Source organism: Durio zibethinus, chromosome 25 (genome assembly GCF_047325235.1).
Source record: "Durio zibethinus cultivar Kanyao isolate XHJ-2024 chromosome 25, ASM4732523v1, whole genome shotgun sequence".
NCBI classification, from domain to species: Eukaryota; Viridiplantae; Streptophyta; class Magnoliopsida; order Malvales; family Malvaceae; genus Durio; species Durio zibethinus.
Window position 1 is genome coordinate 18,361,803 of NC_143186.1, and position 23,005 is coordinate 18,384,807.

General features: G+C 35.2%; 5 protein-coding genes across 5 annotated transcripts; 3 read left to right on the top strand and 2 right to left on the bottom strand.

Moving 5' to 3' along the window:
* Nucleotides 1–537: 537 nt before the first annotated feature.
* Nucleotides 538–3,197, bottom strand: LOC111276141 (aspartic proteinase nepenthesin-1-like). Its single transcript, XM_089754391.1, has 5 exons — nucleotides 3,120–3,197; nucleotides 2,929–3,015; nucleotides 1,984–2,038; nucleotides 1,740–1,867; nucleotides 538–1,668 (listed from the first exon to the last, which is right to left on the bottom strand). Exons 1-5 carry the CDS (start codon nucleotides 3,195–3,197, stop codon nucleotides 538–540), a joined length of 1,479 nt encoding a protein of 492 aa, XP_089610517.1.
* Nucleotides 3,198–3,414: 217 nt separating this feature from the next.
* Nucleotides 3,415–5,580, bottom strand: LOC149511731 (aspartic proteinase nepenthesin-2-like). The gene is made up of 4 exons (XM_089754392.1): nucleotides 5,403–5,580; nucleotides 5,254–5,321; nucleotides 4,869–4,979; nucleotides 3,415–4,782 (listed from the first exon to the last, which is right to left on the bottom strand). The coding sequence occupies exons 1-4, from the start codon at nucleotides 5,578–5,580 to the stop codon at nucleotides 3,415–3,417; spliced, it is 1,725 nt and encodes a 574-aa protein (XP_089610518.1).
* Nucleotides 5,581–5,715: 135 nt separating this feature from the next.
* Nucleotides 5,716–7,898, top strand: LOC111276139 (putative F-box protein At3g58910). The gene is made up of 8 exons (XM_089754393.1): nucleotides 5,716–5,822; nucleotides 5,939–6,140; nucleotides 6,252–6,305; nucleotides 6,355–6,627; nucleotides 6,778–6,803; nucleotides 6,922–6,973; nucleotides 7,092–7,201; nucleotides 7,829–7,898. The coding sequence occupies exons 1-8, from the start codon at nucleotides 5,716–5,718 to the stop codon at nucleotides 7,896–7,898; spliced, it is 894 nt and encodes a 297-aa protein (XP_089610519.1).
* Nucleotides 7,899–7,966: 68 nt separating this feature from the next.
* On the top strand, nucleotides 7,967–12,735 carry LOC111276455 (uncharacterized). The gene is made up of 10 exons (XM_089754394.1): nucleotides 7,967–8,942; nucleotides 9,036–9,179; nucleotides 9,231–9,314; nucleotides 9,467–9,565; nucleotides 9,733–9,803; nucleotides 10,426–10,528; nucleotides 10,606–10,733; nucleotides 10,867–10,913; nucleotides 10,980–11,159; nucleotides 11,709–12,735. Exons 1-10 carry the CDS (start codon nucleotides 8,019–8,021, stop codon nucleotides 12,689–12,691), a joined length of 2,763 nt encoding a protein of 920 aa, XP_089610520.1. The 5' UTR covers nucleotides 7,967–8,018; the 3' UTR covers nucleotides 12,692–12,735.
* Nucleotides 12,736–17,682: 4,947 nt separating this feature from the next.
* On the top strand, nucleotides 17,683–22,653 carry LOC111275700 (glucose-6-phosphate/phosphate translocator 1, chloroplastic). Its single transcript, XM_022861197.2, has 5 exons — nucleotides 17,683–18,695; nucleotides 19,162–19,387; nucleotides 19,940–20,162; nucleotides 20,925–21,138; nucleotides 22,306–22,653. Exons 1-5 carry the CDS (start codon nucleotides 18,195–18,197, stop codon nucleotides 22,315–22,317), a joined length of 1,176 nt encoding a protein of 391 aa, XP_022716932.2. The 5' UTR covers nucleotides 17,683–18,194; the 3' UTR covers nucleotides 22,318–22,653.
* Nucleotides 22,654–23,005: the final 352 nt, after the last annotated feature.

Genomic DNA, 23,005 nt, shown 5'->3' on the forward strand with positions numbered 1-23,005 from the left:
TTTAAACAGATTTGAATATTGGATATTCAAAAAATATTATTCGTATCTGTTTTAAATCCATCACGAATAATAAATATTTTATTTAAATCCATTAATTATCTATTTATCATTATTCGAATTTGATATAAATAAATCGAATAATAATGGATATTTATTTATTTATTATCCATTGCCATTCTAATTGAAACCAACTTAAAATAAATATATTTTTAAATAAGTGTTCATTTCTAATATTAAGTAGTAATTATTAATTTTGTATGATAATTAGTATTTTTACAAATACATTTTAGGTCTTAAAAATAAAGAAAAAAATTGTATGTATTAGAATTTAAACTTAAACCTCGTAAACGATAAAGTGAAAATGAAAAATAAGAAATAAACTTTAAAAAAAATCATTTATAAAAAGAAGCATAAAAGAAGAAATATATAGAATAAGGCTAAAATATGAAGAAGATAGATGATGAAAAATTCAATCATAAAACATTAATTTTTTTTATGATTAATCATAGAACATCTTTATTGGCCAAAAAAAAAAAATCATAGAACATCATTGATACATTGTTCATCAGCAAATTGGAGTCCACCAATCCCAGCATCATAAATGATGCGCTTATTTTGTTGATGCCATGCTCCTAGCACAGTCCCGAAGTTTCCCGTTATTATTGCTACGCAGAAATAACCACGGCCGAAGTAATGCCCATATTGCCCATCTACGGTGTAGTCAGCTCCATTAAAATGGAATGTTATTGATGCAAAATCATGATAATTAGTTGGATATTCATAACACACCCCAAAGTTTGGATCTGCAGTTGTTCTTCGAAGTCCTCGGGACCCGTAATAAGCTTCAAACACTGTTACCACTGCTTGATAATCATTGACCCCAATGGTGTCAGAATCAATCACAGAGAACAAAGCTCCAGAGTCTATGAAGCAACCACCTAAGCCATTTGGCCTGGTTCCGAAAGTATATGGATGAAATCCTAGACGATGGTTTGCAACACTTATGTCCAACAAATCCAAGTCGTAATAATTGGATCCTGGTTTTGGCAGGAACATCGTTGTTTGAACATGTTGTGGGGGCAGCTGGGGAATGTCCTCTCCGAACCTTAGGACAAGTGGACGAGGTATTGCATCAATAAAAGGGACCAAACAATATGAAAATCGAGCGTGAATTAAAGGAGAAAATTGGCTTGCCATTGAATCCCGAGCCATGCTTAATCCGAAGATGCCTGAAATATCAGTATTCTTAAAAAAAATGTCACGGTTGTTATCGGAGCAACCAAAGATGACATTATTAAAAGTTTTTATATTAGAACGATCGATAAGGAAATGGAATGCTTCCAAGGATGCAACGCCCCTGGTGGAGGCTCCAGCACCATATCGAACGTCGTAGACACATACGCCATTCACACAATTGTAGATTCTACCATCACCATCGCAGAAAGGATGATCGCATGGCAGTATGCCATAACCGCGGGAAACTCTAGGATCATAAATTCCAAGATTTCGTGGGAAACAATTTTTGCAAGGTTGACATTGTGTCCAAATTAGACCACCTCCACTGTCCATCAACAACTTCACTGGGTGTCGTTGGCTTCCTATTGTAAATCCTACTACATAGAAGAGACCATCTCGGAATATTCCTATTCGGATATTATCAGAACCACCCTTGCATTCGGACGCGAAACCAGATCCAAATAATTGGCTCTAGCGTAGGTAACTTTGATCAATTTTTCTACTCTTTCAGCACTAGTGAGGTTTTCAATATGGTATAGAGGAGACTCTGGGGAATCATCGAGGACAGCCCTTAGGCTTAGTCCTGTAGGATTTGAAGAAGAAAATGCAAAATGAAGTTGGGATAACGTTACTAAGAGGCAACAGAACAATTTAGCATTGAGAAAATGAAGGGTTAAAGACATTTTGAAGTGAAAAGTTAGGCTATAATTCAATGGTGTTAGTAGTTCTTATATAAAGATATACTACAGTAAGCATCTTTTTGGCACAAATTTGTAACACTCCCTTGAAATTGAATATTCTTCTACTTTTGGTAGGGTAGTGAATAAGAATGAATCCTTTACTTTTGATTAGCTGGCTTTCTTCTTTCTGCCTTTTCTTTTATTATTTGTCATTCTTCATTTATTTTCTTAGTCTGTTTACAGAAAAGGAAGGATCATTCATCATGCATTAATGAACCAATAAATTAATATCCTTATTTGGCACTAAATTGGGCCTCTGCATTTATTTCCCTACTGTAGGTTAATTTCTCTGCAGGATTGAAATCTTTGAATATTCTACTTGTTGTGATTTTATGAAATAGCTGACCTCCTTTTCACAAATGATTTTGTGATTTCTTAGGCACTTGACCTCGTCTTTATTGAAAGGGAGAACCCGATTCTGAAGCATGCTGTAAATGTCTTAGGCTAAATGTCTTCTGTTATATTATTATATCGTCTCCAAAAGTATGAGTAAGGGATATCAAAAAAGAAAAGAAATTTATCTCTTTAATCTGTCAATATACACAAAAGGTGTCAAAGCCTTATTCACTGTACACTTTTTTGTGTGTGTCTGAATGAGTGATATCTATTTTTTGCAGATAAATGTATTTCTGGAATGCATCAATTCCCAATAGAACATTTATGGGTATTGGAGAACAATTTAAGCTAGCCCTGATCTGCACATTTACATAAATCATGTAGGAAGGCATTAGACAAGGCAGAGAAATGCAAAACAGAAAATAAAAAAAGAGAACAAAGAAGAATTGTATCATGGGATATCATCAGAACATGTTTCGTTAGTATGCTCTTTTCTAAGTTGTTAAAGTACTAAAATTTTCATCTCAAGCTTTGATGCACAATGTCACTTAGAAACACATGATAAGTGGTATGCTCTGGCTTTTGAAAATTGCATCAATCTTTTGATTCTTTCAACTTGAATGAGGTTTCCAGGGCATAGAGGAGACTGCTTGGGACCTCTTGGGTTGAGCCTCATACTTAGACCGCTAGATTTTGAAGGAGGCTATCAGGCAGACTAATAGTATAGCCTTGGGAAAAGATAGCATTCCAGCCATTTTAGAGGTTCAGACTGAGGGCAAATTGCAATGTTGCTAGCAATAGTTATACAGGTTCCAAGAATTTCAGTCCACATTTATAGCACCATCTGGCAATTAGGAAAAATGAAAGATTCCAAATAGAGTGCATTACTGCGTTGTGGCCTTGGACAATTTGATTAATGGTTCAACTTTTCATCTCTAATTGCTGGCACTGAATTGAGCCTTTCAGGCAAAATCAGGTGAAGAAATAAACTAACTGAAAATGACAGATTGTTTGCTATTATGGCAGTGACCAAGGCAATTTCATTAAGATGAAATTAAGCTAAGCAAACCCTCCACTGAATGATATAAATGAAGAAACTCAATCATGGAGTGTGATCATTAGCACAAGTCTCGGTGACCCATTGGAGTCCACCAACGTTCATATTATAAATGATACGCATATTTTGTTGTTGCCATGACCCTAGTATAGTTTTTGATGATGGATTCAATGCCACACAAAAATACCCTTCCTCGCTAAAGTAGTGCATATATTTCCCATCTATATGATAGTCAGCTCCATTAAAATGTAAGGTCATTGTTAGATAATCTTGAAAACCAGGCTTGCTACGGTAACATAGGTTCAATGATTCAATCACTTTGCCCATTCTTTGGAAGTTACGCGAGTCGTAATAAGCCTCAAAGACTGCCATCACTTCCTTATATGCATTCCTTCCTGTGGTGTTTTGATCAATAGTACTAACTAAAAATCCTGAGTCTATAAGGCAACCACCGGTGCCATCTTGCCTAACTCTGAAAATATCAGGTTGTAGTTGAAATCCTAAACGATGCCATCCGACACTTATATCTAGCAATTCCATGTGATAATGGTAGTGTCCGGCGTTTACTAGGAATTCAGTTGTTTGAAGATTTCCTACAGGTTGGGGAATATCATCTCCAAACCTTAGGACACTAGGTCGAACCAATTCATCATCAAAAGGGACCAAGCAATATGAGAATCGATTAAGAATGATGCCTTTCCTAGCTAACTGGCTTGCTAGTGCATCTGGAGCCAAGCTTAATCCTAGAATTCCTGAAACCTGACCATTCGAAAAATCAAAATTTTGGTTATCAAAGGAGCATCCGAAAATCATATCTTCAATGATTCTAGTCTGGACATTATCAACAGGAAATTGGAATGATTCAAATGATGCAATACCTCTCGTTCTAGGTGAATTAGAACGAGAATCAACACCATATCGAATGTTGTATAAACATTTGTTGTGGTAACACCTGTAGCGTCTGTTGTCTCCTTGACAAAGTTCGTGAGTGCAAGGAAGCTTGTGATAGCTGGTGGAAGCTCGAGAATCATAAATGGGAACCTTCTGTCTGAAGCATTTTACGCACGGCTTACACTGCGTCCAAATCAGGCCACTTCCGGTATCCATTAGCAATTTCACGGGGTGGAGCTGGCTTCCAATTTTAATCTCTACCACATACAAGTAAGTCTCAGGAACCCGACCTATTGGTAAATGGACATTATCAAGATCTGCTGATTTATTGGGACTCAAATCAGATTCCAAATAGTGAGCTCTAGCTTCTGAAAGTTGTATCAATCTTTTGATCCTTTCGGCTCCAGTGAAGTTTCCAGGGTACAGGGAGTCCGTTCGGATGAGCCTCATGCTTAAACCAGTAGGTTTGGAAGTTGCAAAAGAGACTTGAAAAAGGGCTATGAAGAAGAGAAATGGTATAGCCTTGGAAAAAGTGGGATTCCAGCCATTTTAGAGGTTAAGAATGAGATCTGCAAGTCTATCTGCCTTGTTGCTAGTTATAGTCATACATTGATTGCAAGTGCAATTTTTACGCCATATTTATGCAAATTTATGGCAGACCCTGGAAGAAGAAAATTCTTATGGCACATAGTAACTACTTTTCTAATCCATTTCTTGTACTGCATTTATTACATGGAATAGGCTGGTAAACAATAATTAAGTGACAATTAAGACTGAAACTCCACTTGGTAAATGATAGATTAGCCACACTGGAAAAGGACCTTTTTTTTTTTTTTCATTTGGCTATTTTGACAGTGCAGAATGGGCTTAAACATGCATTGGTGCCTGGCTTCAAGCTGAGTACTATTGCTTTTGCAAGTCCCCAAAAATAATCTAAAAATATTATACAATCTTGATTGTCTTTTATTCTGTCTAAAAAATTGAGGCAAAGACAGTGAACTCCTTTATAACATAACCGTAAGGAAGATCATGATGAAACTTTTTAGAATCACAGAAGTGAACTTCAAAATAATGTGTGTTAGCAAAGTAGATGAACTGATTATTGAATCATATGTTTGGATACAAAAATTTTTAAATTTCACATGTAAGGTCAGTAGGGTGATTATATAGATATAGTAAATAAACATATGTATCCAAAATGTGAAATCTGAACCTCATAATAGAACTGAACACTTCTCCCGATGAGACTTTGATGCTTGGGTTCCAGAGCTGGCATTTAAGTAAAGACTGAAAATCCAATGAACCAGGTACCAGATTCATCCACTTCGAACTTCTACAGGCTATTATTTAAAGGTGAAAAAACATTGTAGAATTGGTAACTTTTCAAGTATCTCAGAATATTCCTCCCACCGCATCAACTTCTTTAGGTTTTTTTCATGGCTAAGCAAAGTGAGAATGGAGGATGAAGACGGGATTAGTAATTTACCCGATACAATTTTATGTCACATCTTGTCATTCCTTTCTACAAAAGAAGTGGTTGGAAGCGCCATTTTATCTACCAGGTGGAGATATCTTTTTGCTTCACTTTCAAATCTAGAGTATTTCGTGACAGCCTTTTGAAACGCAGCAAAAGGTGTCAAACTTTGACTATTAAGAGCTTTGTGGGCTTTGTGAATAGAGTGTTGTTTTTCTATAATACTAGTACTAGTATGGACAAATTTCGTCTGAGATGTTGTCTAGCTGTAGATTCTTCCAATGTTTACGGCTGGATATCTGCTGCACCCTGGCGTGGGGTTCAACATCTTGATTTAACCATCTCCTTTGGCAAGGATAAGTTTATGGCCACTCTGCCAGGTGTTATGTTCAATTGCGTGACATTGGTGACTTTGAAACTGGATATTAATTTCGTTTTGGAAGTTTCAAAACATGTCTGTTTTCAAATCTCAAAACTCTTCATCTGAAGTCAATTGAGTTTTTGGATGATGAATCAGTTGAAAGACCTTTCTCCAGCTGCATTAGTCTTGAAGATATGGTCATGGAGAAATGTAACTTGGGAACATAAGCGAGTTTAACATTTCAAATCCCATGCTCAAGAGATTGACTATTCTTCACTCCAATTTTAATGGCTTAATTACCAATTATCGGATAGTAATTGATGCCCCATCTCTGGTGTACTTCAAATACACAGACAATGTAGCAGCGGGTTATTCATTGGAGAATATGCAATCTGTTGTCCACGCTGACATTGATTTTGTTCCACATGGAGATGACCCGAGAAGTAACTACCATCATCGAGTTGTTGCAACAGAAATTTTTAGAGAGATCCGTAATGTTAAATCACTTAATCTGTCAGACACTTCTCTGAAGGTTTGTATCTTGACTCACAACTCTATCAATCTATCAATTTAGATTTTTTTATTGATGTTTTTATTTTCTCATTTCTACTACGAACTTTGCCTTTGGAACTTCATGTTAGTTTTATCCGTTGTAAACATACCCTTTTAAAAACTTCTTTAGAAGTTCTTTCTTGTTGGTTTTTCATGGTTTTTTTTTATTTTATTCTACTGACAATATTTGTCATTATCATATCTCCTTCTAAGTTGTGAACCGCTTCCTTTTTTTCGAAACATGGTCAAACTGAAAATATGTTGTCATTATCAGCCATGGTCAATGCACGATTATGAGGAAAAAGGTCTTGAAACTTTACAGAGAAGTTCGCCTGAACTAAAAAAATTGCCATTTATGAGGTACAATAAATTTATCTTCAAGTAAAAGCTGTGAGTTGATTAAGCTGCAAACTCTTACTGACTCCCTTTTAATTCTGGTTGTAGGCAATTCTCAGCCATCTGCCTGAAAAAGTGCCTTATTGTCTGTTGTTTAAAATCAAGGAGATCGAAACTTCAGATTTTATATTAGTGAAAGAATGTATTGAAAAGGCCAAGTATTTCATAACGAACGCAGGATACGGAAGTTGATAATACGTACGTACCTTAATGAAAACGAAAAATTGAAGGTCACCTAAGAATTGCTGGCTTCACCAAAGAAATCAAAGCAATGCTGCATCTTAATTCTTTGATATTGTTTGTGTTTCTTTTGAAACATTTTTCAGTCTTTCTAGTGCATGAAATTAGATTCTTAGCCTCTCTCTAGTCGCTATATATATACACACGTCTTGTGCCTTTTAATGAATTTTTTTTTTCTGATTTGAAAGATTTTAGTTATGTCTTGTTTTTCTGTTGAAAAGTTCATTGCATCCGATCTATGTATTTTTGTTGATCCTTAGGATGAAGGGGGATTCGAGTTTTTTGATACAGGAAATCTCTATAATTGAGAAGTGGCTCCTGTGAAAGTTCAAAGTGCTTTATATTCTATAATGGATGATTATAACGTAATGGGTGAAAAAAGCCATTATTTTAATATATTTATTTCCCAATATATTTATTTAATATTATTTACCAAAATGTTTTGTTATTTGATAATAACAGCATTAAGAAAAGATGTTAACTTGATAACAAAGGAAGCCCAAACTAGAATTCTGACTTTCTTGTCTATTATTTGATAATAATAGCATTAATACCAATCTATTCTTGAACCAATGTCATAAACAAGCTAGGCTTCTTGTTCTTGATACACAGTAAAAAAAAACAGGGTTTCTCTTTGTTAGTAGGAAACTATACATACATGCATACCCCAATAAATCTGATATAAAATATAAGAAAAAACAAGGTTTTGCCTCAAGTTTTTGCTGAAGTTTAGTGATGGCTAAGTTGGCTAAGCGAGCTAGACTTGGCAAAGTGGACAGGATTAGTGGTTTACCTGACGAAATTCTTTGTCACATAATGTCATTCCTTCCATTGAAAGAAGCAATACGAACTTCCATTCTTTCAACAAGGGGGAGTAAGGTTTTTACTTTGATATCTAATCTTAACTTTGAAGATTGTTTAAAAACACAAAAATCGGAGAGTTTTAGGTTCATGAATTTTGTGGATCGAGTTCTGTTTTATCATACTGGGGTTGTGGATAAATTACATCTCAAGTGTGGAGAATTTATTGATTCTTACAGGGTTGATGGGTGGATACGATATGCACTAAAGAACAAAGTTAGAGAGCTTGATTTATGCCTTAACTGTAAAGACTTTGGGAAACTGCCTCTTGGAGTTTTTACTTGCAGGACATTGGTGTCATTGAGATTGGATAAACACAGCAAGTGCAAGCTTGCGTTAGAACTGCCGGTAAAGATTTGTTTTCCAAGTCTCAAGAGTCTCCATCTTTCCGGTATTGGATTTCCGGATGATGGTTCAATTCAAAGATTCTTTTCCAGCTGCTCAGTGCTTGAGGAATTGGTTGTAGATAGATGCTTCTTGAAAAAACAATGCAAATTTAATGTTTCTAGCCCTAAACTGAAGAGACTGACCATATCCTATACAGGGGGATTTTACGAAGATTATGAGATTTTGATTGATGCCCCTAGTCTTGTCTTCTTCAAATGCTCCTACTACTTACCAAAACGCTTCTTGCTGAAAATTTTGAACTCTCTTGTCAAAGCATATATCGATTTTGGGGCAGTTTTTAATTCTTATAACACTTTTGTCGCCAGTAATTATATAGCTACAACTGATCTATTCAAAGGCATCAGTAATGTTCAGTCACTTCATTTAACTGATATTTATGCACAGGCTACTGTTCTTCAACCCCAAAATTTACTTATATTCTTAATGGATATTTCTAGTAAGAAATTGCACTAACAAGTAACAACACTTGTGTTTTTTTTCCAGCTTTTCCTAGAAGGTAGTAGTATAATGCCCGAGTTGCCTAAGATGACTTATTTGAATCTTGATGGCTACTTCTTTGTTGGGAGGGAGCTAGTGTTACCACATTTACTTGCAAGTTTTCCATGCCTAGAAGCTCTTGTTTTAAAGGTATGAAACAAATACAATATAATATAATTTGTAGTAATTCCATTTAATCAGTGTAGAGGGGCAACTGTGAATTCATATATTTGTTTGTTGTTTAGGTCAAACTCAAGAAGCAGTTTTCGAGCGATATCAACACAGGTATGTCTAAATACAAGAGATTCCTTCCTTTCTGTGGCCTCAACTCAAGACACTTGAAATTTTATCTTTCAAAGGTAAAAAAAAAAAAAGAGCTGCCAATGGTTAAGTATTTTCTGAAGAATGCGGAAGTGCTGGAGAATTTGACTGTACAGACTCTAGCAAAAGGAATGCATCTGCCAGCAAATAGGATGTCAAAGATCACTAAGCAGTTGTTGAATTTACCAAAAGTCTCAAAGAAATGTAAAGTCTTGGTTGTCTAAAGTTTTCCAAACTTTCTTATGAATTGACTTAGGCTGCAAATAGTGATGGTTGTAAGATTTTTTTCACAAAATATTGTTATCAATGACCAGATATTTCCAGTTAACCATTGTAATTATAAGGCAAGTGATGATTTTGTTGCTAATTATGTGAATTTTAGTCATCCATGGCTTCACTTACTAACATGATGTTTCCAGTGTCAAGTTTGCCTATCTATTACTTTTGGCTCCTGTCAGCCAAGCCAAATTTTTAGAATTGCTGTTTAGTCATAATGCAATTTGATACTGTTGTAATCAGATCAATTGACTGTCTTAATAATTTGGAAATCAAACTTGGTTAGAATTTAAATATGAATTCTTTTCTTTTCAGTATCAACTAATCAGATAAATTTTCTTTTATTAATGCATCTATCTTAAGGGGAACTGTTTAGCACAAATATAGAAAACTCTCTTGGAGATATATCAAGATTTAGGGATTGTGAAACACAAAAAATCAAGCAGGAAAGTGTTTGAGCATGTTTGATGATGAATTTAACGTGCTGGTTTCACAAACGTTGCCCCCTTGTTTGATATCTCGCGTCGAGACTATTAAATTTCTGTTATTTCGAGGGAAGAAATCTGAAGTGCAAATAGTATTTTCTGAAGCATGCATAAGTTCTGAAGAATTTGATCCTACGTATGATTGCAAAAAGGAACCGGCGATTAAAAACCACTGAAGAACTGTTGAAGTTTCCAAGTGCTTCAGGTTGTAATTGTCTAATTGATTTTTCTCAATGTTTCTTGTAGATTGAATTAGCAGTTACTATCATCTCTCTAGGATTGCTGTGTGGTAGTCATGGTTAACAATTTGTCAGAGAAGATTACATTCAAAATGTTATTAATGACTATATATGGTTAATATTCCTGTTTGACTTCAAAATTTTTATGGCTAATGATCTTGTTTTGGTGGTTTCTGAAGTAAAATGTTATCCATGAATTGGCTTGATACTGGGTTGGGTCTTTGATCATTCTGCTCATATACATTTTCGAGCTAGCTGTTAGATAATCTGACTTTGTTATACGATGGAGAGAAATTGTTAGTTAAGAAGATGATTTTTAAACTTGATAATTTTATCAGGCTCTATAATCGTAGAGACGCTGATAAAGAATCTGATAGCCAAAAGTGCAAAATCCCCTTCAAGCTGACAGTAAATTAAGCCTGGACTTCACTTTTTCTGGTAGGATATATAATTATCCAACCCTTCAGCTAACAGCCTCCATTGTCAGGATCAATGTTTATCTTGATTGAATTTCAGGACAGAACCAACAGAGATGCTTGACGCTCTGGCAGTGTTAAATGATGGTTCCTTCCAATTGTAAATGAACTTCAAAATTTTCTGTTTCTTTTTCCCCGTTGTTTATGTTGTAGCCTGTAGGAAGATCAGAATTCGTAACAAAATCACTGCACTTTTGTTCCTGAACACGAAGGATGTGTTAAAATTGACAACGTTCATTAACTACCCGGAACATGTCCCATCCCATCAAACATGGAACTGCAGAGGAGGTGACATATTTGTTAAGCACAATGGTCCAGGGACTTTGTTGGCAGGTTCAGGACTATAATTTTTTTTTTTTAAAACTACTTTTGACAGAATTTAAGTCCGTCAGGATTTTAGTAAGGGTGACATTGAAATTTACGGAATTTCACATGGCAATAAGTTAATAGAGAATCTAACAACAGCAATTAAGCCAAAACCAATGCAAGAGTTTTACTTTTTAACTCCAATCAAGTTATAACCATAAAGGACTTTTATTTAAAAAAAAAAAAAACTGCGTTTTCAAGGCTGTCAAGCCGAAGAAAACTAGGGTTTACATATTTACCAAATTTCTTTTTATTTGATAATAATAGCATTAAGAAAAGAAGTTAACTTGATCACAAAGGAAACCCAAACTAGGGTTTTACCAATCTATCCTTGAAACCAATGTCCTAAACAAACTAGGCTTCTTGTTCTTGATGCACAATTTAAAAAAGAAAAAAAACAGGGTTTCTCTTTTTTAATAGAAAACATATATATGTGTGTGTAAGTTCATCCCACTAAATCTGATATAAAATATAGGAAAAAACAAGGTTTTGTCTCAAGTTTTTGCTGAAGTTTAGGGATGGCCAAGATGACTAAGCGAGCTAGACTTAGCAAAGTAGACAGGATCAGTGGTTTACCGGACGAAATTCTTTGTCACATTATGTCATTCCTTCCATTGAAAGAAGCAGTACGCACATCCATTCTTTCAACAAGGTGGAGTAAGGTTTTTACTTTGATGTCTAATCTTAACTTTGAGGATTGTTTTAAAATACGAAAATCGGAGAGTTTTAGGTTTATGAATTTCGTGGATCGAGTTCTGTTTTACCATACTGGGGTTGTGGATAAATTACATCTCAAGTGTGGAGAATTTATTGATTCTTACCGGGTTGATGGGTGGATACGATATGCACTAAAGAACAGCGTTAGAGAGCTTGATTTATGCCTTAACTGTAAAGAGTTTAAGATGCTGCCCGTTGGAGTTTTTACTTGCAAGACATTGGTGTCATTGAGATTGGATATACACAGCAAGTGCAAGTTTGCATTAGAACTGCCTGTTAAGATTTGTTTTCCAAGTCTCAAAAGTCTCCATCTTTCCGGTATTGGATTTCCGGATGATGATTCAGTTCAAAGATTCTTTTCAAGCTGCTCAGTGCTTGAGGAATTGGTTGTAGATAGATGCTTCTTGAAAAAACAATGCAAATTCAATGTTTCTAGCCCTACACTGAAGAGACTGACCATATCCTATACAGGGGGATTTTACGAAGACTATGAGATTTTGATTGACGCCCCTAGTCTTCTCTTCTTCAAATGCTGTTACCTACCAAAACGCTTCTCGCTGAAAAATCTGAACTCTCTTGTCAAAGCATATATCGATTTTGGAACTGTTTTTGATTCTTATGACTCTTTTGTCGCCCATAATACAGCTGCTACTGATCTATTCAAAGGCATTAGTAATGTTCGGTCACTTCATTTATCTGGTATTTTTGCGCAGGTTAGTGTTCTTCAACCCCAAAATTTATATATATTCTTGATGGATTTTTCTAGTCGAAAACTTTACTAACACGTAACAACAATTGTTTTTTTTTTTTTCTAGCTTTTCCTAGAAGGTAGTAGCATAATGCCTGAGTTGCCTAAGTTGACTTATTTGAATCTTGATGGCCACTTCTTTGTTGGGTGGGAAATAGTGTTACCACATTTACTCGCATGTTTTCCGGGCCTAGAAGCTCTTGTTTTGAAGGTATGAAACAAATAGAATTTAATATAATTTGTAGTAATTCCATATACTTAGTGTAGAGTGGCAAGTGTTTATACATATATTTGTTTGTTGTTTAGGTCAAACTCAATCACCAGTTTTCGAGCGACATCAGCACAGTTATGTCACAAAACAAGAGATTTCCTTCCTTTCTGTGGTCTCAACTCAAGACAATTGAAATTTTATCTTTTGAGGGTAGGAAAAATGAGCTGCAAATGGTTGAGTATTTTTTGAAGAATGCCAAAGCACTGGAGAATTTCTCTGTACAGACTCTAGCAAAAGGAAAACATCTGCCTGCAAAATGGATGTCAAAGATCACTAAGCGGTTGTTGAATTTACCCAAAGTCTCAGAGAAATGTAAAGTCTTGGTTGTCTAAAGTTTCTCAAACTTTCTTATGAATTTACCAAAAGTTTCTCAAAGAAATGGAGATGCTTGACGCTCTGGCAGTGTTATATGATGGTTCCTTCCAATCGTAAATGAACTTCAAATTTTTCTGTTTCTTTTTCCCTGTTGTTTGTGTTGTAGCCTGTAGGAAGATCAGAATTCATAACAAAATCACTACACTTTTATTCCTGAACAAGAAGGATGGGTTCAAAATGACAAGGTTCAATAACTACTCTAAACATGTGCCATCAAACATGGAACTGCAGAGCAGGTGACACGCACTTGTTAAGCACAATGGTCCAGGGACTTTGTTGGTTGGTTCAGGACTAGAATTTTTTTTTTTTTTTTTGTTGAAACTACTTTTGACACAATTTGAGGCTGTCAGCATTTTAGTAAGGGTCAGATTGAAATTTAACAAATTTCACATGGCAATAAGTTATAGAGAATCCAACAGCAATCAAGCCAAAACCAATGCAAGTGTAATCAAGTTATAACAATACAGGACTTCTATTAAAAAAAAAAACTGCATTTTCAAGGTTGTCAAGCCAAAGAAAAGTAGGGTCTGCTAGAAAACTCCTTATGTTATTCAAAACAAAGTAAGGTCTCAATGGCTCAGCAAGCCAGCTACGGAAATAGCAAAGGCATTGGCAGGCTCAGTAGTTTACCAGATGATATTATTTGTCACATCATCTCATATCTTCCAATACAAGAAACAATCTGGACATCTATTCTATCAAGACGGTGGAGGTATCTTTTCGCTTGGACTAATAGTCTTACCATTGATGATAATAGCAAAAGTCAAGCGTATTTTGATTATAGTTACATGAATATTGGGAAGAAAGTGTTGTTTCTCGTAATAGGCCTACCATAGATAAACTCTTTCTTAAATTCAGAAAATATGTTGGTGCAAGCCAGGTTGATGTGTGGTTTCATTACGCACTTTGGCATGGTGTTCAAGAGCTTGAATTATGCATATCAGGATATTTCCTGTACTTCAATGGACTGAATAGTGCTAGTTGGCCATTTTACTGCAAGACATTGGTTAGATTGAAATCAGAATTCAGAGACGATTTTATCCTGGAAGATCCTGATACAGCTTGTATGCCAAATCTCAAGTATCTCCATCATGGGTAGATTGAATTTTCAGACAATGGATCGGTTCAAAGGCTCTTCTCTCGGTGCTGCATGCTTTAGGAATTGGTCGTACAATGTTGTAGATTGGAAGATACAAGAAAATTCGGTGTTTCTGATTAACGCACCAAGTCTTGTCTACTTTGAGAACTTTGATTTGGTAGCAAAAAACTATTCATTGTAAGCCTGCAGTCTCTTACTGAAGCCCTAATTGATATTGGACCAAAAATTTTTTCCTTCTTCCATCACACTGCTGCAGCAGATCTGCTGAGAGGAGTTAGTAACATTCAGTCACTACATTTTGGTAGTAGGTTTTCGATGTTATGTGTTTTTGCATTGTTTTGATCTTCTCATTTTCAAAACATGAAATAAGATTTATTGATATTGCATAAAATTCTCCTTCTCATTTGCAGGCTTATGGACTTCATCAAGCTCCCAAGTTCCCTAACTTGACATATCTAAAGTTAAATACTTCCTACTTTAGTGACTGGGAAAGCATACCTGGTAGTTCTCCCTGTCTAGAGACCCTTGTCATTGAGCTGGTATGTAACTATATTTGAATTGAATCTATCTAAGTCCTAATCTATGCATAGTGTCAACTGTGATCTACCATTGCTATATATATATATATTGCTTTTCTGGTCTGGAACTTCCTTGGCTAGCTGAGGCATTCATCCTGCCGAAGCAAGCACCACCATGTTTGTTGTCTCACCACAAGGCAATCAAATTCTTTTCATTCCATGGAGAAAAGATGAGCTGCAATCGGTTGAGTATTTTTTGTGAATGCACAGGTTCTACAGAATTTGACAGTGCATATTGGCAAAGAGAAGAGAATGCAGTCAGAGATCACTGAAGCTTTAGTAGAATTACCAAGAGTCTCGAAGAAATGCCATGTCACGATTGTCTAACCTTCTCAATCTTTTATTTTTTCTAGATTAATCAGCTTGGAAGTATCTCTCTCCTTGCTTTCAAGAAAGAACCATAAATCAAACAAAGAAAGTACTGCCCCCTTGTTTGTTATCTCACATTAAGGCTCTTAAATTCTGTTATTCTGAGGGAAAAAATCAGACCAGCAAAATAGTTAAGTATTTTTTGATGCATGCTGAAGTCCTAGGGAAGTAGGTGTTAGGTTTATCGCTCCAAAGAGCCAGCAGCTCAAGATAACTAAAGAACTGTTGATGTTACTGAAAATTTTGAATAAACACCACCTTTTAGTTGTCCAAATTTCTCAATCTTTCTTTTAGATTCAGTTATCAGTTACTATTATTTCTCTAATGTTGAGTTGTGTGGTAGTCATAGTTATCAATTGTCAAAGGAACTATGTTGTAACTATTTATGACTCTAGTCAATTAATAATGTTCCAGCTTAATTTCTGATATTATTTACTCCAGTTTAAATGGTCTTTCTTTCTAGAAATCGATTTTCTCAAACGTATTTACAGGCAAAGTCTTGCATGATCAACTTAGCTTTTGTTAATATCATAGAGAGGAAATTGATAGGTCAAGAAGATGAACTTAAACTTAAGAATTGTATCACTGTCTGATATTTTAAGAACAGTGAAAACAAAACTTTTGGCCAACGATGCAAAATACGGTTAAATTTCCTTCAAACACATAGGAAAACCCAGAATCATTCTTTTTTTTTTTTCTCTTTTTACTCAATATTATCATAATTTTCTTGTTCTTTCAAACACTTGTTCAGCTTTTGTTTTGCAGAATCATTTGACAAAGCATTTTTGAAGTTTCTTTATGTATGATATGGACTTAAAGTTACCTAAGAAAATGAATTCTGCTTCCTCATAGTTTTCTGTTTCACCTCAAGGCCACATGAGCTAAGCCTTTCAGAGCCAAGAAAATGTATGATCATTTATGCTTATGTAACAGATAATTAAAGTGCATAAATTCTGCATGAGTTGTGGATAACAACTTAATTGTCTTTAGAAGCAGAGTTGGAATCATCAATTTCTTGGTTTGCTAGAGCTCACAATCTCCACTTTCAGGATTAGCATTCATCCTATTTGCACAATCAGGAGATCTGAACCAACCCAGAAGTTTGACATCCTGAGAATGTTCATATATATATAATGGTGCCTATAGAAAAGGAGCATTAATTTCATTTTCTGTTTCTTACCCTTGTTTATGCTATAGGAAGTTCAGAACAACATCAGAATATTTTCAATCCTGAAGTAGAGAGGAATTGGAAACTCATTTTACTTTTATGTAATGGGAGCTAGGTTTAGCTTTTATCTTGACAGATTGATGATATTCTGCCAGCTAGAAAGTGTAAAGTGTGTGACCTAATGCTCTTCATTTTCGCTTTGCCAAGAGTCTCAAAGAAATGGCAGGACATTTTTCATTTTTTTCTAGATTGAATCACCTTGGAATATATATTTCTTGTGCTCCTGGTAGCCTTCATGATTATCAGTTTGTCGTTGGAACTATATAGTACTGCCATGGATAACTCCAGCTGGTTTCCAAGTTCAAATTCTGTTTTACAAGCAATCATTTGTTTTATGGTGTAAACTCTTATCATAGCTTGGCTTATTCACTAGGAAAAAAAAGTAATTCTCTCCACAGGATATCAGTTCAAAGCTTTTGATCTGACAATTCTTTATTCACTGTTTTATTTATTTATTTATTTTTGGTTCAATTCCCAGACAGCTAGATTCAAATGGGATTATGTATCTTGGTTTGTTCTTCACATAAACCTCCCATCCCTGATGAAAACAGCACTGAACAACCCCAAATCTTCGGTGCAATCAACCAAGGACTATATCTTAGCTGAGTTAGCTGACACATTTGACGGTTTCTATATTCTATTCTGATACTTATAGAAATTTCTAATCTTCTTTCTCTGACCAGACCAAAATGTTTCGTTTAAACAATTTAGAAGTCAGAATTATTTTTGACTATGAACAACATTAACATAGATTTAATATGACTTCTTGCTATCTTTTTTTATTAAAAATTTTATATCTTAAGAAAATGGGAAGCTTCATAATACTAACAATTTCTATTTGTTATCTCTTTGTTAACATTAATCTTTAAATATCTTTTAAAAAATCATTAATATAAATATAACCAACAAATGTTTGACAAAAACCAGTTCTTCAATTTGGGTGGGTAGTTGGCACATTTGAAGCAAACCTTGGATCTAACAGCAAACACCACACCCACTCCTCCAAACCCAACCACTTGACATGTCATTATATAATTGGCCAAAATTAGTCACAACAATATAAAAAGCGTACACTGCGTCACACTTAAAGCAAACCTTCCCACAAAACCAACTTTTCTAACAGGGAAAGTGAATCCAATCACTTTAATACAGAGGAGCGCTGAGGGCTGTTCACATGAAATAAAAAGGGTTTTGGACTGAGATTTCAGAGCTTATGAAACTTTCTAGTTGGGTTATTTTGTTCAACGTTTTCACCGCCTTGTTGTCCTCTTTAACCTCCAACAAAAACTCTCCAAAAACACCTAAAAAAAATCTCTTTTTTCTTAATTTTGCTTGATCATTTTCTTTATAATGCCTTGATCATTAATAGAATCAGCAAGAAAAGTTGTGGATAACTAGGTGTTTTCGTAGTTGACGGTAAACTTGTTTCAAAGTTTTTATTTTTATTTGTCTTTTCTTGATCCTTGATAACTTGTTCAAGTTATTAAGAAAGAAATGCCCAATTTCAGTTTTCATTAGAATTCCCCATAGGTTTGAATTTTTCTTTCAAAGAACCGATCTTGATCCTCGATTCAAGAAATACCCAGTTTGTGTTTTGATTAGAAAGTTTGAAAAAAAATGAGTTTGAGCGTTAAGCAATCAGCTTTAGCTGCATGCATGGATGTCTCAAATTCAGTTGTTCACAGAAGATCGCCATCAACAATTTGTAGATCTTCGTTTTCACCATCTTTGAACCTTCAAAACAAACCCAAAAGAACCAATCTTTCAGTGTCAAAGCCATTGCATGTCTCATCTATCGAGAGTTTTTTTAAAGAGAAAAAACCAGTGATCCAATGCAAGGCTTATGAAGCTGACAAGTCACAGCCAATTGAAGCAGCTGGGGAAGTGCAATCAGAAACTGCAAAAAGGGTGAAAATTGGGATTTATTTTGCTACTTGGTGGGCTTTGAATGTGGTTTTCAATATATATAACAAGAAGGTTTTGAATGCTTACCCTTACCCTTGGTTGACTTCAACCTTATCCCTTGCTTGTGGTTCTTTGATGATGTTGATTTCATGGGCTACAAGGATTGCTGAGGCCCCAAAAACAGATTTTGAGTTTTGGAAGTCTTTGTTTCCGGTGAGTTTTTTTTCCTTTTTTGTTTGGTTGGTGAGAAAGTGAGGGAAAGTGAAAGAAAATGATAGAAAGTTTTGTTGTTGGATTTTTTGGTTTTTTAAGGTTTTGATGTTGCTGAATATTTTTTATAGGATCATGTGTTTTTATGTCGTTTGGACTGTAGGGAGGAAAAAGATAAAAGTGCAGATGGTCTGTGTTTCAGTTTTAAGAAAATTACAGTTTGTCTGATTGCAGAGAAAATAAAGGAATTGAAAAGGAGACGAAATTTGGTATTATGTGTCTTATCTTAGACTTAAAGAACAAAATTGATGGAAAAAAATAAATGAGAATTTGATGTTTGTTTTTATTTTTGCAAAACTAAGGTTAAGATGTCAATTCATTAATTGTTTCTGTCTTGGCTTCACAGCCTAAGACCATGAATTACAATCTTACTGAATTTTGGGGTTTTTTTTCTCTTCTTTTTTCCTAGGTTGCTGTGGCACATACAATTGGACATGTAGCAGCAACTGTGAGTATGTCTAAGGTTGCAGTTTCATTCACTCACATCATCAAAAGTGGTGAACCTGCCTTCAGTGTGCTGGTTTCTAGGTTCTTGCTTGGAGAGACCTTCCCTCCATCAGTTTACCTGTCCCTTGTTCCAATCATTGGCGGTTGTGCTCTTGCTGCTGTAACTGAACTCAACTTCAATATGACTGGTAAGAACAATAGTCTCTTTCATATGGATTTTGAATTTTTACTTTAATGTTTTAGTCCTCATTATAGCTGTTGTTTGTGCTGTTCATTCTTTTTGGATTTTTATTTGTATATGTTGGTGAGAAATTGTAGAATTAGGAAAAAGATATGTAGATAAATTCTCAAATTAATATTTTCCTTATTTTCAGGGATTCTGGAAATCCCTCTCTAAATGTGTGCTTTATGAGGTGAATGTCCCTTTATTTGAAACTGAGGTCACCGAGCACACTCCTTTTCTATAAAATTCTTTTTGTGTTGCCTCAGTTTTCTTAACAACCAACCAAAAAAGGTTCGATATTTGGCCCTCATTTCCCCTTCATAATTTCCCCTTCATATGATTTTTCAAGTGTGTTTTAGTTACCATGGTCATGTTTTCAGCTTGTAATGTGGGTGAGTATTTTGGATATTTATTTGGCTTGAGGATCTTAGCTGAGGTTGAGATTGTAATGTAAATCAATTTGCTTTTAGGGTTTATGGTCAGAGTGCTGAACTTGGTTGTTCACTGCGTGTTTCAGGTTTTATGGGAGCTATGATATCAAACCTGGCATTTGTCTTCCGTAACATATTCTCAAAAAAGGGCATGAAGGGGAAATCTGTTAGCGGGATGAACTACTATGCTTGTCTATCTATGTTGTCCCTCCTAATTCTCACCCCTTTTGCAATTGCTGTAGAGGGACCACAAATGTGGGTGGCAGGATGGGAAAAGGCCTTATCTGAAATTGGACCGCAGATCATCTGGTAATAACAAGACAATGCTAAGTCTTAATTGCTTATTCTGTTTCCTTCTGCTTAATATTGTCTGGATTTTTTTGTTTGACTCTGGTAGATACTTTAACGGCATTAGATAGCTCTGTTAGAATTTGTTGCATTTATTAGGTTTATACTAAAAAGAATAACTTAGATAACCCATCACCTATTTGACTGAGAAATAAAATACTGGAAGTATTCAAGTCTCTGAATTTTGCTTTGTGATTTCAATTATGAATCTTTATTCTGAACCAGAAATATATGATGTAATGTCATGTTAAAAGGATTTTATTTGTGGGTCTCGAATTAAATTTTCTTTTTGAAGAGTTGATCCAATTGGATGATTTATTCATTCCTTATGATAATGTTTACCGAGTTTTATATAATATACCTCAGGATCCACATATAGCCTGAACTGAACTGTTAATAATTACGTAGAGTTCCTTTGAAGATTCAGATAGTCACCACCTGTAACATGAATATTAGATGGTATCGGTGTCATCACCATGCAGGTTTTGGTACTTGTGTTTACCTTAAATTTAGTTTTCTCTTTTTAATTTTTTGTTTTTCTTAGTACCACAATGTTTTAAATGTTTATCTTGAAAATTGAAAACCACATTGTTTCTTTTCTTCTCCGAAATTTGAATCATTAGATATTCTCTTTGGACATAAATCTAATTGTAATGATAAATGATATTTTTACTTGTTCCTGTTTGCTAACAAAACTTTTGTGTATTTTATTGTATTTGATAGGTGGGTGGCAGCCCAAAGTATTTTCTATCATCTCTACAATCAGGTCTCATATATGTCCCTTGATCAGATCTCTCCCTTGACATTTAGTGTTGGCAACACCATGAAACGTATATCTGTTATTGTCTCCTCCATCATCATCTTCCACACGCCTGTCCAGCCCATCAATGCTCTCGGAGCTGCCATTGCTATCCTTGGAACATTCTTATATTCCCAGGTGAGTGATCACGTAAATTATGAGCAGTGCATTCAATAATTTCATAAAATCTTTATGTTCTGACTGCTATGCCTGTAGGACTGTTATTGATCTAAATTAGCTCACTAGATATATGGACAAATATTATTTGTCTGGATTGTTTACATATGACTTTTACGTTTGCCTTTGGAGGATATTTTCCATAATGATAAGGTCTATAGCATATCATAGTAAGGAGTGCATGTAAGATTTTGGAACTTTGTTGTAGCTCTAACAAGTGACAATTTCTTAGCCAAAAAAAGGAACGAACACACAATAAAGGAATACTGAATCGATGATTTAGCTACTAATTGTATAGTCCTCTAGGTTGGTTCCCTTGGTCTAGGATATATTAATGCCGTGTCTCTGCTAGTGGTCTAACTCTTGAATAACACTGGTACCTTCCATAATGATAAGGTCTATAGCATATCGTAGTAAGAACGACTGCATGTAAGATTTTGGAACTTTGTCGGAGCTCTAACAAGTGACAATTTCTAAGTGAAAAAATGGAACGAACACACAATAAAGGAGAATTGAATCGATGACTTGGCTACTAATTGTGTAGTCTTCTGGTTGGTTCCCTTGGTCTAGGATATATTAATGCTGTGTCTCTGCTACTGTTTCAACTCTTGAATAAATTTGGTGTTTGGTACCTTTGATCGGTTTGTTGGACCATACTTTAAAACCTACTCAGTTTCTCCTACAAGATTTTGGTGGTAGATGTATCTTTTGGATCTGTGATAGTTGAGTTCCTCCTTCCTAGATAGATGAATGACTTGCCATTCTTGTGAGTGGTCAAGGGGTTGCTATAGTTAGTGGAGAATTAGAATCCATAGATGTTGACACTGGGGCAGTCCCGTACTAGCTGCCAATATGACAGGTGACATCTTCGGTGGTAGGTGGTTTCAATGAACCAACCAGTTGAACTATCTGCACCAGTGTCTACCTAACCACAGGCATCTAACAGGATCATGCGATAGTTTATTCCATGTGCCTTAGTCAAAGATGCTTTCGATAGATTCCATATTTCATTCTAAATAATTTGAGAATATGCTTGGTTTCTCCTCCTATACACAGTGGTCTTAAATGTACTGGAAATGATTGGTTTCCATTTTCCCTAATCGCGTGCGTTCTCTTTCTCTTTTGCAGGCAAAAGCATGAGAAAACCGGGTTCGAAAATTTTGATTCATCATATAACTTAGATGATGAAAGAGAAAATGGTATCTGGAAGAATTTAGCTCAGATGAGTTTGTAGTTTACTGCCTTTAGGGATCCATGATCGCTGGATTTTGGTCACATAGACCAGCAGCTTGTCATATTGTAGATACTAATAATAATGATCATTATAAACAATGTCATATAGTGGATTAGACCAGGTTTTTTATATTTTAATGCGGCTGAGGTCCAATCTGTTTGAATAAACAAGGATTAATGTTGTGAGCCTTGTCCATGGCAACAGACATGAATAAGAACTGAGGACAATGTTATTTGTTTAAACTATGGATCTTATTTGAGAAGAGTGGATGGTAGGGTCGGTATAGATGCTTAGCTTACGGTGTACATTGAAAATCTGTGGTCCAAAGGCATTTGGAAAAGCTACCAGCAAGTTGGCTTAAACCTTCGTAAACATGTGAGCTTGTCTCTTCATGCATTGAAAGATTTTGGAAGCATTGGAAGAAGATAATTGGCTTGTTCCATTAAAATCTCCGTTTCCATGTGACCATGCCTTTTCTTGGCTTGAAAGGACAAATTCTCTTGTTTCTAGCCTCCTTCATAGAATCTTGGGAAAAAAAAAGTGGTACTTCAATATTAGCCGTTTATCACAATAAAAATATCTTTGAGACCAAAT

Coding starts and splice junctions, on each gene's coding strand:
- LOC111276139 (XM_089754393.1), top strand. CDS start 5,716: ATGGAGGATGAAGACGGGATTAGTAATTTACCCGATACAATTTTATGT. Junction 6,804..6,921: donor TTTCTTGTTGGTTTTTCATG/GTTTTTTTTTAT, acceptor TGTCATTATCAG/CCATGGTCAATGCACGATTA. Junction 7,202..7,828: donor GAATGTATTGAAAAGGCCAA/GTATTTCATAAC, acceptor TGATAATAATAG/CATTAATACCAATCTATTCT.
- LOC111276141 (XM_089754391.1), bottom strand. CDS start 3,197: ATGCACTCTATTTGGAATCTTTCATTTTTCCTAATTGCCAGATGGTGC. Junction 3,016..3,119: donor GACTGAAATTCTTGGAACCT/GTATAACTATTG, acceptor TCTGCCTGATAG/CCTCCTTCAAAATCTAGCGG. Junction 1,868..1,983: donor GTGCCAAAAAGATGCTTACT/GTAGTATATCTT, acceptor GTTGCCTCTTAG/TAACGTTATCCCAACTTCAT.
- LOC111276455 (XM_089754394.1), top strand. CDS start 8,019: ATGGCTAAGTTGGCTAAGCGAGCTAGACTTGGCAAAGTGGACAGGATT. Junction 10,529..10,605: donor TTGTTTTGGTGGTTTCTGAA/GTAAAATGTTAT, acceptor TTTTCGAGCTAG/CTGTTAGATAATCTGACTTT. Junction 10,734..10,866: donor AAAGAATCTGATAGCCAAAA/GTGCAAAATCCC, acceptor ATTGAATTTCAG/GACAGAACCAACAGAGATGC.
- LOC149511731 (XM_089754392.1), bottom strand. CDS start 5,580: ATGAATCTGGTACCTGGTTCATTGGATTTTCAGTCTTTACTTAAATGC. Junction 5,322..5,402: donor TCACCCTACTGACCTTACAT/GTGAAATTTAAA, acceptor ATTATTTTGAAG/TTCACTTCTGTGATTCTAAA. Junction 4,783..4,868: donor AAATTGCACTTGCAATCAAT/GTATGACTATAA, acceptor ACTTTTTCCAAG/GCTATACCATTTCTCTTCTT.
- LOC111275700 (XM_022861197.2), top strand. CDS start 18,195: ATGAGTTTGAGCGTTAAGCAATCAGCTTTAGCTGCATGCATGGATGTC. Junction 18,696..19,161: donor TTTGGAAGTCTTTGTTTCCG/GTGAGTTTTTTT, acceptor CTTTTTTCCTAG/GTTGCTGTGGCACATACAAT. Junction 20,163..20,924: donor ATTGGACCGCAGATCATCTG/GTAATAACAAGA, acceptor TGTATTTGATAG/GTGGGTGGCAGCCCAAAGTA.